Raw genomic sequence first — 17,080 nt, forward strand, 5'->3', positions numbered from 1 at the left:
TTAGAAATGTTTATTATTATGATAGTCAATGAATAATAGGTAGGTGGAACTTGGGGTTTTGCCCAATGTGATCAGAACTGTATAGGAGTATTTTTAGGGCATGCTCAAAATAAAAATGTGTGTGGAATAACTTTCCAAATTCAAATTGTCTGCATATGAATTGTATAATTTCCATTAGCAATAGTTTGTCTTTAATAGCAACCAGGTGACAAAACAATTATCAATTCCTTCTGTACAATGATGTATCCAGTTTTAATGCACTTTTGATGAATGTTTACAACTAGAACATGGTTTACTTAAATGTGTCCAGTGGGCCCTTAACAATCGTTTGGCCTCCATACCTTCCAGATGGCAAATCTAGTTTGACTTTATTCCCTAAAGGCACTTTATTCCCTAAAGGCCAGGTCAAGTTTTATCAAACTTTGTTGGAAGCTTTGTTAGAACATTGACTACTAAAATTATTCGCTTAGTGGCTAACCAAGCAGCATTGTGGCCTCCATAGGTACTAAATGAAAAATCTATTTTCAGCTTTTTCAGAACAGTTTAGCACTTTGTTCAGTCATGGTTATTTGGTAAGAATGTACCTTAAATGTACCAAAATTGTGTCTGGGGTAGTTTTCCTAGATATGGCATGGCTTCCAAAGAAATCTAGTAAAGTTATTCATAATGCCATCTTGGGTTGGGATGTTTATTGAAACTTCCTGTACCTAATATTGTCAGCCTGACAGGCCAATTATGAATAAGGATAGTAGGCGTGGATATTTGGCAGAAAAGAGCATTCTGGAAGTACCAAGATAAAAGCCTTTCAAGCCTGTACAAGCAGTGCTGATGTGTCATCACAGATGGCTGCTAATAAACTTTTAAATTGTCTGCTGGTGATTCTGATTTATCATTTGACTAAACCAGTGTTGCTAAAATAATTTTAAAAATAAATGACATCTCAGCAGTGCATAATCAGTTTGACCTAATGTAACAAGGAGCATCTTTCAGTTGGATTTTGTCCAGCATCTGCCTGGTTGTGATGCTCTTGCTTTCGTTTGCACACATATTTTGGCAATGTATTATGGGTTAAAAGCACATTGCCTTTATATTCAAGGTCTGTCTTAACTTTAACACTTAGTTGAATTTATTTTGTTGAATTTATTTAATGAAAGTTAATTGTTCAGAATGTTTGTTTGACAGTAATAGAGAGCATGTTTGAGTCTGCCATGTTCTCAAGATAAAAACATCTTACAGTCATCAATATGACCGCACAAATGCAAAATGTGCATTATAAGTTTTATCTTTACACATTGAACTTGCTGTTAGCTCATGTATAAAAATACAGTGGGAAATGATTTTAACTAGTTCAAATATTTTTTTCCAGAAATTTTTCAGCTTTATCAACTTGAACCAGACACATCATTCCTAAATCTCCTTCAAGAGGCATTTCAGATACACTTTGGGAATAAATATCCAATTGAGATACATGCATCAGATTCAAAATTACTGGTTAACCATCTTTGGATTGAAAAGGTATGGGGATATCTGATCAAGAACAAAATTCCATTGAATCTGGTGGAACAGTTGCCACTTGTACCAGATATGGAAGAGGGTAAGTGCTGGAAAGACATGAAATTTGTCAGATTCTATCAGTTAAGAGATAACCTTCTTTTGCGAAAAGGTTTTGGACCATTGTCCTTAACAGTAGATATGTGTGAAGCTTTGGAAAATCTATCCATAATAGTGCTTTCATCACTACCCGCATTCATTCCTTTTGAACACGTACAAACCTATATTGGACAACCTACTCAGGCCTCAGTGTTGAATATTTTTACCAGTATTCAGAAATCTGGGAAACTTGAATGCATTGAACATTTTAACAGGAATGCCCCAGAATCAAGCAGAAAAGAACTTTTGGAGTATCTTGGTAAGTCACAGATTTCTGAATGGAATGAGCATGGTCGACAGTTTGTTTGGAAGTTGCAGATATTCCAAGAGGGAGATTCATTACATGGGAAAACAAAGATGGGGTTAGTTGCTGCTGATGACATAGGAATCCAGTGTCCTGTTGGTGAGTTTCCAGTGAAGTTTCCATGTAGATTGATTGCAACTGAGAGTGCTGGAGAAAACCTTGCTTCGCTGATTGGTTTAAAAAGAGCCAACATGGAAGGTTTAGTGCAAAAGACGCTGAAAGCTATACAAGAAGGTTGTTATTCTCAAGAAGATGTTACAACATTCATGACATACCTGCTTGACAATATCAGTCTATATAAAAAATGCACAGAGATCATGAGTACTGCAAAATCAATCTCCTTTATGAGAAATTCTGCTTTGAAACTCTGTAAACCAGACGAACTATTTGATCCTTGGGATGAAAATTTGAAGATACTCTTCTACAATGAAGATAGATTTCCAATTAATGTAACCATAATTCAAAGTAATAGAAGGCAAGCATTGATTGATCTTGGACTGAGATTAAAACGAGACATACGGGCCTCAGATCTTCTTGAAACAGCAAAAGTATTGGACTCTTTCAGCCATGGTGAAGTTGAAGCAAAGGTTTTGTTCCAAAAGGCAAGACAATTTATGGAAACTATAAATGATGGAGGTTATCTTTTCCAAGAGATAAATGGAATACCACTTGCATGTCATATAGAGAACTTGAAATGCATACTGCATAAAAAGTCTCCTGTAAATGGTTACCCCACTGTCCTAAAATGGTATGGTCAAGCAAGTGTGTTGAGTAAGCCAACAGAAATCAGAAGTATTGAGTATAGTGGCAGTGTTGGTTCAGCAATGGCACTTATTGATTGTGAAAATTTACCTGCCTTTGCTGATTATTTCAAATGGAGAACTAGCCCACCAGCTCATAATGTGTATGCACACCTTCAGCATTTGATTGAACAACAGTATGAACCTCCATTGCTTCACCTTGTTCTGGATACTTATACCGAACTGAATAAATTGTACAGCAGTTCTGGAACAGAGATAGAGAGACCAAGTTTTCCCTGCATATGGCATGGTGAAGGGTTCACATTTCCAAAAAATGTATATATCAGCAAGAGTGCAGACTTGAACCTCAGGCCCTATCTGTATAGATTGCCTGCAGAACTGTCACATTATCAGGGATTATTTGAGTGGATGGGGTGCCACTACAATCTTACAGCTGATGTACTGCTGGACATTCAACAGAAAGTGAATGGAAAATATCAAACTATCAGAAAAAGTCCATACATTTGTGATGAAGTTAAGCATGATAGACAGCTGATAATAAGAATTCTTGAAATTCTGAAAGAACTTGCAAACCAATTGAGTGATGAAGAAAGTTGTAAAATACTCTTTCCTGTTCAAACAAAAGATGATTCCCAATTAATATTAAAACCAAGCACAGAGTGTATATACTCATCAGACCAAACATGGCTTTGTGAAACTGGATACAGTGAGGAAGAGGGTCTGTTCGACATCCATAAAGATGTATCCATCACAACTGCCCAGCAGCTTGGAATTAAATCCCTTTCACAGAATCTGGTTTCAGATGCTGAGGGTTTTGAGGAATGGGGACAGGAAGAGCCATTGACAAGAAGGATACATAACTTGCTGGAAGAGGGGTATGCAGATGGATTTTCTATTCCAAAAGAAATTATACAAAATGCAGATGATGCCTGTGCAACAGAAGTGTGTTTTCTCTATGATGAGCGAGAAAATCATGATGCCATGACAAGATTGTTAGATGTTGGAATGGCAGAATGTCAAGGACCAGCTCTTTGGGCTTATAATAATGCTGAATTTTCCTCTGAAGACCTGAAAAATCTTACTCAACTAAGTGGAGCCACAAAAGCCAATGACACAACAAAGATAGGAAAGTTTGGACTAGGGTTTTGCTCTGTGTACAACCTAACTGATGTCCCTATTTTAGTCACAGGTCATGACATAGTTATTTTTGATCCTCACAAGACTCATCTGGGAAAAGCATTACCAGGACCAAGGCCAGGATTGAGGATAAATCTTAATTCTCAGAAAAACCGTAAACTTCTTAAGAGGCTGGATCATCAATTCAAACCATTTCAAAAAGTATTTGGCTGCAGCCTAAGAGAGGAAGCTCAAGATCCCTACAAAGGCACTTTATTTAGATTTCCTCTCAGAACTACCAGCATGAGTGAGATAAAACCATATCCATACCTGAAAAAAGACTGCATTGAACTGCTGAAAAAGTTCATGGAATATGGAGGAAGCATATTATTATTTACACAGAATGTTGTTAAGGTGAAGTTGTTCCATCTTCCTAAAGAATCTACAGATCCAGCAGAGATGAAATTGTTATATTCCATTGAAAAGTCTGTTCAGATAGATCCTTTTTTGTCAGAAAAAAAGTCAATGCTTCAAAAAATGACAGACCTTTGTAGGAACAGTTTATATTTAAATACCAACCTATTTCAAGCAATACAGAGAGTTTCCATACAAACATTGATGAAAAAGGAGGCTTCATATGTGATAAAAGAAATAGATAAAAGAATAGGCAATGTAGAGACCAACTGGTTGATTTCATGGACAAGTGGACAACATGAGTGCCTGCAGTTAATGGGGAAGATGAAAAAAAGTGTTGTACCCCTTGGAGCAATTGCATTATTGATTCACAAGGATGAAAATAACTGTATCATGCCAATAAGTGTTAATCAGTCTCCTTTCGGGTTTTACAAAGAGAGCCATTTCTTTTGCTTTCTTCCATTGCCATTGACAACCACACTGCCTGTACATATCAATGCCACATTTGCAGTAACTTCAGATAGAAAGCAGCTAAGAGTATCCACACAAGATGAAATTGTCTCTGTTGAAAGCAGGTGGAATGATGCTCTTTTGGGAGATGCAGTGTGTAGTGCATATTTACATCTCTTGGAGTATCTTAGCAAGGCATCTGATATATCCGTGAATTATGATTGCTTTCAGCTATGGCCATTTGGATCATCAGTCTCAAGCCTGGAAAAGAACTTCTACAAAAGGTTAGTGACTGAAAACTGGGAAATCCTTAGAGGTGATGGTGTCTGGGCAGCTTTTTCAAATTGTCTGTTCCTGGACAAAGCACTTACAACAAGTAAAAATATCTGCAAAATAGCATTGAAAACACTGTCAGAATTCAAGGAGAAAGAAACTGATGTTGTCATTATTATCCCAAATGGAATCTATGATCTTATTGAAAAAAGTTACAAGTTGAAGGTAGAGGAAAGGACTGTTAAAAAAAATTCTTTCATCATAGATATATTCTTTCCAAACACAGCATCAGAATATTGGAAGAATAAGGAGAAAGAAAGAAATGAAATGACTCTGTATATCCTCAGAGCAAGAGACAACGACATAAATGAGGAAGCACAACATACAGCCTGCATACCAACAGAACCACGTGGTGATTTACGAATGCCAAAGGAACTGGTCCACCCTCAAAGAGATATTGCTAGCATGTTCTCAGATGATGATGGAAGATTTCCAGTTGAAACATTCAGGACAAAAGTTGTTCTAAATGGTCTTGAAGATTGGGGCATAATGACATCAAAAATAACCACAGAGGTGCTTGAGGATAGATGCAGGTCTGTTTCAGTTTTAGCGAACACTGACACGCAGAAATCATTGCAAAGGTACACAGCTGTAATGAGATACCTAGAAAAACTCCAGAGAGAAAAATTGCTAATAGATGAGACATTGTCCAAGATCAGCAAAATTCCTTTTCTACCAGTCATGCCCAAACCACCAGGATGGCCTTTTAAATGGAAAGCTGAGGAAGAGCTGAAGCAGGGCGGATATATGTACAGTAAAGAATCAGAATTGTCAATTACTTACGCTAGAGCAGACCAAATGTTCTCACAAAGGCATCATAGCAAGGAAGTTATATCCTGCTCCAAATTAATTCTGGATGTTAGTGTTGAACAGTTCGATACATTACAAATTTGCCGTAAACTTGGTTTGCAAGAAATTGTGGCAAATTTGGAGACTTTTGAAAGGATTGAAGAACAGCTACTGGAAATTTCAAAAACCCTGGAAGAGCAACAAGGAGATTTGAAAATTTTGAGACACAGCAAACAAGTTTGCAAATATATCTATGAATATTTTAACAGAATTTGTTCAGAAGAATGGGCAAAAAAAAGACTGACTAAATTTCAAAGATCTATGGTTGTGTTCGTTGATGACCACTTTGTGCTACCAAACCGTGCCTATTTTCAACATAACTGGGACTGCAAGCCAGAGTTCTACAGAGTCAGAGATTTTGATTGTTACAAATTGTTTTATTCTGCAGTTGGAGTGAGGTCTATTATTCCGTCTGTTGATATTTGTCAAGTACTTAGTTCAATGAAAGAAGAATGGAAAGATGAACAACTTCCGGAACATACATTGAAACTTGCTTTGAATCTGCTCTACTGCCTGGCTGAATCGTTACGTGAAACAAATGAAATCATTTCTAATTTGAACATTATTGCACTGGATAGTGATGGTGTTTTAACACCAGTGTCACAGCTGTGTTTTGATGATCGGGCTATCACGTCAACGAAGCAAATGAGCTTTGTACATCCTGAGATATCAGAACATGTTGGGAAAACACTTGGAATCAAAACAAAAAGGAAGCAAGTATTGCATAACTGCAGCAGGAAGATTGCGTTTGGTCAGCATGAAGATCTTCTGACTCGTCTTCATGGGATATTAAAGAAATACCCCTGTGATTTTGGAATTTTGAAAGAATTGCTTCAGAATGCTGATGATGCAAGTGCAACTGAAGTACACTTCATCAAAGATTATCGTCAGTTAAGAACAGATAAAATATTTGATGAATGTTTTGCTCCTCTGCAAGGTCCAGCTCTGTGTGTCTACAATAACAGCTCATTTACACAAGCTGATATAGAGGGAATCCAGAAACTAGGTCTTGGTAGCAAAAGGAATGACAGATTCAAGTCAGGCCAATATGGAGTCGGATTTAATGTAGTTTATCACTTGACAGATGTACCTTCCTTTCTCACAAATGGTCCAGAAACTGGTGAAACGTTGTGTTTCTTTGATCCTATGTGTCAGTATATACCAGATGCCACCCAGCAACACCCAGGAATGCAATATGTTGACTTGGAAGAGATTCGGGAATCTTGCTCAGATGTATTTGAGGGCTATCTTGAGAAGGAAATGTTTTCTAATAAAATCGGCACAATATTTCGATTCCCTTTGCGAAATGAACAGATGGCTGAAGTTTCACAAATTTCAACAAACGTAATATCAGCTTCCCAAATGGATGAACTACTGGAATGTTTCAAGAAGGAAATATTTGCTGCATTTCTATTTGTCAAGAATGTCACAAAGGTTGTTTTTTCAAAAGTAAATGAGGATGGAAGAGTTGAGTTGGAGTATAGAGTGGAGGCAAGTCTATCAAATGAGGATATGGAAGAACGCACTGTATTTTTCCAGCATGCCAAACAAAATGTTTCAAATGTGACTGATGCTCTGTTTTCCAAACATGAAACAGACTATGTTATGAAGATAGACGACACCAATGGGGTGGCACAGACATGGCATGTCTTCCATAACATTGGATTTGACAGTTGTCCAAGCCACATAGTTGAATCCTTAAAGGCAGGATTTGTAAAGTGTTTGCCTATAGGTGGAATAGCTGGGCTTCGTTCAGCATCAGATTTTCAATACTATTCCTCCTCTGTAGAAGGAAAAGCCTTTTGCAATCTTCCCTTGCCTGTTTATACAGGGTTACCAGTTCATGTTAATGGACATTTTGTATTGCTTGATGAAGGTAGGCGAAACCTCTGGCAGGATGAAAATGATGTCAGAACTACATGGAACTCATTGCTTTTGCAGCAGGCAGTGAGTCCAGCCTATGTTAGGTTCATCCAGAGTATGAAAAGGGATATTTTTCGAGATAGTTGTGTACAAAACATAGTCATGGAAAGACAGCTGACCTCTTACTTCAAGTTTTTCCCATCTTTCACAAATGCAAAGGGTGACTACTGGAAAGAACTTACAAAATGCTTATATCATTACATCATAAATAATGAAGAAAATGTATTTCCATTGGTTCAGGACAAAGGGAGGGAATGTTTAATAACATGGATCCCATTCACAGAAAAAGGGCAAGAGTTCCCAGGTTACTTTGACATAGAAAATATTCCAAGAGCAAAAGAAATTTGTATTTCAGGAAACCAGACCCAGACTAATGAAAATACTTTGCCAGAATTTCAGCCCGAAACAACTGTTCTCAAAGATTTGGGATTGAAGATAATTCATAGTAATATTGAAATTTATCGGTCAATGGTTGATTCAGGTCTGGATGTTTCATACTTAACCCCAGAGACTGCAGTCACATTCTTGAAATCACAATTCAGTACCAAGCGTTTTTGCACAATGTCAGAGACTGGAAAGGATCTTAGTCAAAGTGTTACGAAAAATATGTCACGAGTACTGAGTCTTCTGTATTACTGTGCAAGAAGTGAGAACTTTATTAAACAACTGGATGGATTACCCCTTCTTGTAGCAAGTGACAATACTCTACATGTCTTCTCAAAGGACAACCCTGTATATTTCTCACTGTTTTCAGACTTACACAAAGGGTGTGCTGGAAGGTTCCTGCATAAAGAGCTGGTCAAATTTTTCCAGAGCAAATTTCAAAATCAGTTTGGTTCCATAAATCAATCAGTTATCTGGCAAACAGGAGTGTTTAAAAAACTTGATATTCAACAATGTATGGATATACTTGAACACACTCTTCCAGCAGATACCTTTCAACAGAAAAATTACATTGAGTGGGACCATTCATCTAAAGAACTTCCCAACAAGCAATGGATAATTAGATTCTGGGAGTTCATCAGTGTACAAGTGGAAGAAATATTTCCATTCACAAATGACCAATTTGTTCCTTTGAAGAGAGAATTTAAACAGCATGCAAATTGGTGCCTTTTGCCAGCAATGATAGAGGATAATAATTCACAAAAGTTCTTCTTAGTGCCTTTGTTTTTGTCCTTCACTGTTTTTGATACTGAGAAAATCGAAAATCCAGAATTAAAGACAGTCCTTCAGGAATTGTCCCTCCCAAAAATGTGTGGATTTGGATCAGCAGATAAGTTTGAGACAGGCATCAAAATAATACAAACATTAGTTGCACAAACAAAGAGACCTGCAGACATTTTGAAAGGTTTATGCTTTCATAAACAAAGCATTCTTGGAATTACTACTGATGACTGCATAGTGATTTTGGAGTACTTTTGTCAGCAAATTGAGAGACCAGAGATGTTAGATGACACTGAATACATCAAGTCACTAAAATCCCTTCCACTCTTTGTTACACATGCAGGGGAAATTTCAAGTTTGGAACACTTTTCAAAGGTAGTGATAGCACCTATTAACATTCCAGTTGATGGCTTGAATCAGCTGATGTCCCAAAAGGGTGTTTGTTTCTTGAAAAGGATTGAAAAACTCTTGAAGCTTCTAAGGATCATTGGAACTGAAGTTGAAACAAATGAGGAATTCTACTCTAAGTTCATTATTCCACATTTTGCTTATGTTCCTGAAGAAAATAAGCTATCTCATTTGGAATATATAAGAGATTATATGCTGTTGAAACATCCTTTAAATGGTTACACTGAAAGACAGAAAGATGTAATCTCTTTGATTAAACAGTGGGCTTTCATTTCTGTTGGCTGCGCAGTGAGAAAGGCAAGTGATTTTGTCAGTCCTTTTGTTGACGTATTCAAAGCAATGTGTAAAGATGATGAATTTCCACCACCACCTTTCAGAAGTAAAGAATGGAAAAAATTTATGAAACTGGCAGGAATGGTTTCTGAAGTAACTGCTGATCAGTTCTGCCAGTTTGCAGAAGATCTTTCCAGTCAGTATAAGAGATCAAATTCTTTGCCAGATGAGCTTGCCATAAAATCAAAGATTTTATGTGAACATTTATTTTCACATGAAAAATTGATGGAGGAGAGCATTTTGCGCAGAGTTTCATGCATCAAATTCATTCCACCCTTTGAGGTAAACCATTTTCTTGAAAATATCTTTAGACAACATCAGAATCAGAAGTGTCCGGTTGCCTTTTCAGGTTCCATATATTCAAAATACGCAAATTTGGCTTGGACTTGTTGCCCAGTACTACCAGACTGGGAATTTCCAATATCCCTAAACCAACAGGAGTCACTAAACATCCTCTCTAAACCTCGCTTGAAGGATGTTATCACCCATACACAAAACATATGTGAAGTTCTTAAGGAGGACCTACAATCACATGGAAATTGTCATGATTTGGACAAAATTGATTCAGTTATGAAAGATATTTACAATTTTCTCCAGACACATGGCATGCAAGGAAAAGTAATGAGGGAACGCTTGTATAAAAGACCAATACTTCTTATTCCTGATGGGCACTGTTTTATTGAAGCCACTCAAGTAATTCGTGAAGGAGATGAAATTAGACCATACCTTTTTAAGTATCCCATGAAATATGGTCCCTTCTATGAACTCTTCACGTACCTTGGAACTACAGAGAGAGCGAATATAAATCACTATGCAGAGGTATTAAACTTAATTCATAAAAAATGTGAGATCAGTGAACTTCTGCCAGATGATAGGAACAAAGTTCAGAGTGCAATCAGGGGACTTCTATCTTGCCTAAGTGCAAACAACAGAGGAGACCAGGTTATTAGGGTAGATACTTTGTATCTGCCAAATGAAAAATGGTCCTTAGTGAATGCAAGAGATCTGATTGTATCAGACCATACTGTGTATAGGAAGAAAATTGAAGCTTGTCAGAATTTAATGTTTTTCTTTGGTTTAAAGCAAATGAATATACAGGTTGAAAATGAAAAAGAAACACTGTTTAGATTTCCAGATCAATGGAGACCAGAATTTCTGTCAAAGATTGTAACCAAGAGACTAGACCTGGAGAATTCAAATCTATCTCTTGTTTATAGTGAAAAATCCCAACAATTGCAAAGATTCTTGTCCTCCAAAGAAGTTTTGATAGGCCTGATGAGACTGCTACAAAATGAAAATGCAACACTTGAAGAGAGAATTGTGAGATCAAATCTTGCTGATATCACTGTGCAACATGTCCAAACTATTTGGACATCTTTATACTTTAGAGATCAGAAAGTTAATGGGACAAGAGAGAACAACATTTATTGGGTTGAGATAAACAGAGAAAAGAATGAGACAAAACTTTATTTCACCATGCATCTGTGTAGTGAACAGCACCTATACGAAAAACTTGAGTCACCAATTAGTAAACTTTTAAACATGTGTACTAATCAGCTGTTACGTGACCAAGGGCATCTAACGACCATAGCTAAATGTGTCACTTGCCCAGAGAGAATTGCAAAGCTTCTTGATGAAGCTGAAATATGCAGTTATGAAATAGCTGACATTGACAGTTTTCAAAAAATGGAGACCATTCCAGAATTAGGAGCTTATGTTCCAGAGAAGTTCCATGCCATGCTAGACAACAGCTTTATTCTGTTTGATATGGGAGAAATTGTGGCTTTTGAAATTGAGGATAAATGGGAAGTTGGAAGCCCAGTGTTTGTGTTTGCCAAGGTGTTGAAAAAGGTTGATGCCAGTATGTCTTCTACAGAAATAGATTTGAAATATGATATTGACCTGGGAAGTGAGACAAAGACTGTCATGGCAACATTTTTATATAGATTTATTCAAAAAGAAGTTGACAGTCTGAGTGTTGTACTTAAAACTTCCCCATCTGAATCAGAGTCATCTGATCTGTTGAAAGAGGTCAAATGTATTATTAGGAAAACATTAAAGGAGGCATGGACCAAAGATGAGACAGAAAGGCGGCAAATTATCAAGCGTCTCTGTTTGAAATGGCATCCTGACAAAAATCCTGGGAATGAAAAGTTGTGCACTAAAGTTTTCCAGTATATTCGACATCTAATCCACAAATTTGAAAATGGGCAGTTTGAGGATAGTGACAATGATGATGATGCTTCAGCATCACAGCAAAGGTATAGTGGATGGGACTCCTTCTTTGACTTCATGGGAAGGAGAGCCAGGGAACACAGACATCAGTATGGATCATACAGTGGTGCAGACTTTTCATGTCCAAATTTCTTTTCTGAAAGATCACCTCAACCCAGAGAGGCACAGCGATGGCAGAGACAAGCAAGGTTTGACCTTTCAGCAGCTGAAAAGACTCTCTTATATGCTGAAGCTCTTAGGCTGCACAACTGGGTCTGCTACCAGTGTCATCAGGTAAGCATATACAACAGAGCACAGCAATCATATTCTTAATTAGTTGCAGAAAATGATGTCACTGTTTGTGTTGATAATTTTATATTTCTATTGCAAAACATAACAGTTTACTAATCAGCAGACATACTATTTCCCTTATGATCAAAAGAGTATGACTTTGAAAAGCTTTTATTTTTGGATTGGTAGAGATGGTGGATTAGGCTAATAACAGGGAAAAGGGAAAATATCAGGGAAAATATGAAAATTTGCACATTTTTTTAAAAAGGAATGTTTGGCTTATATTGGGAAATAAGTGGTAAAGTTGCAGTTATTGAAATCTGTTACCAATCTATTTCACGTGTAAATAATTGATTTTTTTAATGGGATAAAACTTTGTTGCCTGCCATTTTGCAAAAATGAAAGGAATATTGCATCTGCTTTTACTTGAGATTAAGGTATAAAATTTTGTATACTCATACATTATTGTTAGCAAGTGTTGCATATACCTCATTCTGGATACTGTCTTCCAACTTTCATCACACTTTATAACCTAAAAACCATTTTAGACTGAGTAGTGAAACTTGGCTTAATTCTGCATCTTTGTTAGGTGTGCCATGTACATTGTCTTTGACCTCAACCCTTCAGCTCAGTATTGAAATTTTTCCTCACACATTCTTTTGTGGTCTATAACTTCTAAGCCATTTAAGATTAAGGGATGGCTAATATTTTTTGGTTTTCCTTGCATTTTCTGTTTTACTCTCTGACTTCATAACTGTTGGAGATTAAGTGATACAGAAACCACAAACTGCATAACTATACATGTACATCTCAGATACAAACATTGCATAATCCTGCTTCTAATAAAATTAAGTTAAGATTATGATACAGTCATACTTAAATTAAACATAGTGCTACTTTCTTTAGAGTCTAGCTTAGACGTTAGACACTGGAAAGTAAAGAAAATTATAGTAAAAACAAAACCAGTTTTAAAAAATTGGTCAGGACAAGTCACTTTTTGATGTGTACATCTTTCTTTCCTTCCAACAGTAGATGTTTCTGTCACACAACTTTGTTAATGCTGCAACTCTCATAGTAGACCAATAAAACAGCCCCATGCCTGTGATCACATTGACTGGCGGTTTAAAGGCTGATATCACCTATTCATTAAAATCTGCAAACATCTGCAGACAATCTTGTCAGCACACTTCAGTGTACATGTATACACTTACCGGTATTTCTCACAGCTGTGGAGCTACCAATAGCTGAAGGGTTTTATTGACTACATGTACATAATATTTTCAAATAAATTCCTACATTTGGCAACATGTAAATAGATGTTGATCAGCATAACCCTCTGTCCTGTGGCCATTTTGAAATTCAAGCTAGATATCACTATTACCAAATACCAGTAAGTGTCTACACTGTACACAGATGTGTTCCAGAAAGATCTGCATGCAGAAAAATTGCATATTTTAATAAACATGTGACATCAGACCCAAAAACTGTCCATCAGTATGAACATAGATTTGGAGGGTTGATTTATCAAGCTAGTCTCACAGTTGTGTACATTGGTGTGAAACTTGGTGCATATTATGGTCATCACACTGAAGATGCACATATTCACAAATCACTGTACTCCTGCAAATTTTGTTAGGGTTATTGCCCTTCTTTGACTGTATCTGGTTGTACTGTGTGACAAAATCTTGTTGGCATGACAAGTCTCGTGGGTTTTGGTTGATATCTGTAAAATTTAATACATGTAAATAATATGACTACTATTTGAAGATGGGTAATATGTTTGATGTTGTCTTTTTGGTAATTTCAATTTTGCACAATAACTCTACTTCTCCAGCATCTAAAGGTATACCAAACTTTGTGGATAATTTGCACTTGGTGGGTAAGAAAGAAGCTTGAATGTTTTGGAGTCAAAAGGTCAAAGTTCAAGGTCAATTGGACTGAAAAAAGATGGTTTCCTTGCAATCATATTAGTTCTACATCACTTCCCTGGATTAAAGTTAAATTTGGATGGTCTTAAGGCCACATTGGCAGACATCTTGAAAGTCTAAACAGTTGCATCTCCTGAGCAAATGGTTCAAATTTAGCATCCAATATGGCCACCAAGGTGACCATCTTGAAAATCTTGTTACTGCTTCTTTTTCAAAATCAATGGTCTTATTGCCATGATGTTTTCACTAAAAGCATATTATTCAGGATGTGATTGGTCTTAAATTAAGAGGGAGCTTCTCAATATCCAGTATAGCATGGTATCTATATTTAAAGTTTGTTTCCTTGTTTACATTGTGACATTTTATCTGTTATTATTGAATAATGTGGAAACAAAAATAGTAGTTTGTTCATGAGGGAAAAATACAACTGAAAAGAAGAACTTTTTTTAAAATTTAACAAACAAAAATTGCTTTGTTTCATTTGTCGATGCATATTTATGGGTCTGAATATCACATATTATTGGTATGGTTTAGACATTACCAGAAAAAAGGAAACTGATTGGTGAGCTTGGAGCAAGGAATTTAATATCGTGCTTCTATTTTGAATTTCTGATTATTTTAAGTTGTTATTGTTTTCTGTTCATCAGTCTGACATGTAAAGGTCATGTAATTGGCCTGCCTCCAGCATCTATCCATTCATCTCTTGTTGAGTGCTTGTTATTGCTACTCCTCGTAAACCACTCTGAAGGAATTAGTGAAACTTCACATGATTTGTGACCATCTTGAAATACTTTACATTTCTGCTCTGCCTGAACAGTTGGTCATGTCAGTATGGAGTTTTCACTTCTTATGACTTGTAATGATCTTAAACGAGAATGGTGCCAATCTGACATCCAGTAAATCTCCCATTGTGGCCATCTTAAAAATGTTATTTTTACTCCTCTAAAATAGTTGATCATATCTACCTGTGTTTTGTCACTAAAAGACATAGAATTACTTGTAGGTGTTTCTAAATGGTGCCAATCTGAAATCCAACATGGCCAACATGGAGGCCATCTTGAAAATATTGACACTGCTACTTCTCCAAAACAGATGGTCATACGTGCATTGGAATTTTCACTGAAAATCTTTTATGATATGTTCTTAGTCCTGCATTATAATCTCCCAGTATGGAATCCACAGCAGTAATCATGAAAATTGTATTAAGACTACTCCTCCAGAATGGATGGTCTGATTGACTATTTTCCCCAAACTACTTCAAGCAGCATTCATTTGTCTTATATTACAATGATGTTGTTCTAGCCTCTAAAATAGCAATGTTGATGGCCATGGTGAATACATTTTTATGGCTACTTCTAAATGAACAGTTGTATCAACAAATGGGATTCTCACTTATTTGCTATAATAATACATGTAACATGTAGTATGCAGATCAGAATTCCAGAATAACTACTATGATGGCATTAATATGGAGTTTTCACAATATACTTTTAACAATATTTTGTGATTGGTCTTTGATTTTAAAGTCAAGGGGCCAGACTCTGGTATTTATTTGTGATAGTTTGCGAGCATGATGACACAGTTATTAATGGATTTTAATAAAACCTGATTTGTGGATATATATAAATATTGTGGATATTACCAGTTCATTATCTTTTTAAAACCAATATGCTTATATATTAAACCAAATTTAGCACACAGGTTAATCTTTTTGGTATTTGACATGAGTTCCAGATGATATTAGAGGCAATATCAATTTATTTGTGGACAGGCCCTTCACCTCTAGCTATGATAAGCTATCGGCCTCAGTTGTATCCCTCCAAGGTCAAAGGTCATTGCAAAGATTTTTTACTATTGCAGTTGCCTTGTAAGCACATCACGTTCAACATTAAAGAAAATATTTTGTATTACCAAATTTTGGACAAATTTGTATGCTCACAATTGTTGTGACAATTATTGTCCTTTTTGACTTTCATCTAAATACAGTCTGTGATGGATCTTGTGAATGCAACCAGTGTCAGTTTTCAATGGATTGGTTTGAAATTTGGTGATTTGTTATGGTCAGCATTTAAAGATGTATTACATTTCAACCAGTTACTTTCATCCCACAATATGTTTTTAGAGTTATTGCCATTTTTGTCTCAGCTAAATGCACTGTATGACACTGGTTTTGCATGTTTAGATGGATGGCTGTGATACTAGGTACATTTGCATATGTCATCATCTATTGACAAATCATTCTGCTCCTGCAATTTCTGTTGCCATTATTGTTCTTTTTGTCACACAGCTGAATTCAGTGTAGTTATTATAATAATAATAATAATAATAATAATAATAATAATAATAATAATAATTATTATTATTATTATTATTTTTGAAGGGCCCTTGTTGGCTGAGTGGTTTAAGGCCCTCGTCTTTACAGATCACTGACATCTCAACTCAGTCCATATGGGCTTAGTCTTGGGTCATTGGTTCTTCTCAGGGGATTTCCCAGGTTCTTTCCCCATCAGATATATTGCTTGTCATGTATTGCCTTCCATGTGCTGCAAAATGGCATTGAGCCCAATGCAACAACAATTATTATTGACTTTCAAAATGATAGCATGGCATATATACCCATATATGCAATTCAGCATGTTTTAGTTCCTGGTGTTACATGTATTTTAATGCCTTAAAATATATTTATAGCACATCCTTTTGAAATTTCAGACCATTACCTAATTGCCATGTTTTGGCTATTATACATCAACACAAGAGTTGAAAGAGCAGCAGAGGGGGCGAATCCGACATTTTGTCCAATCGTTATTTTGCTTAATTATTACTTTCTGCACTCAACGATCTAGTGTCGTCAGCGCCTGGTAAAAAAAAAACGACGTCGGTCCATCTTACACGATGGTGACGTCATTTGGTTTAATTAACACCTTCTGCGCGCCGATCCCCAG

General features: G+C 36.3%; 1 protein-coding gene across 1 annotated transcript in view; it reads left to right on the forward strand.

The window, feature by feature from the left end:
* LOC149786373 (sacsin-like) overlaps positions 1–17,080 on the forward strand; it is a 68,532-nt gene that overhangs the window by 35,788 nt on the left and 15,664 nt on the right. Inside the window, exon 7 of the mRNA XM_089975931.1 lies at positions 1,378–12,213. Coding sequence (XP_089832057.1) covers positions 1,378–12,213 — 10,836 coding nt within the window. The remainder of the gene's footprint in view (positions 1–1,377; positions 12,214–17,080) is intronic.

Source organism: Sinohyriopsis cumingii, chromosome 12 (assembly GCF_028554795.1).
Source record: "Sinohyriopsis cumingii isolate HCF-2022 chromosome 12, ASM2855479v2, whole genome shotgun sequence".
Lineage (NCBI taxonomy): Eukaryota > Metazoa > Mollusca > Bivalvia > Unionida > Unionidae > Sinohyriopsis > Sinohyriopsis cumingii.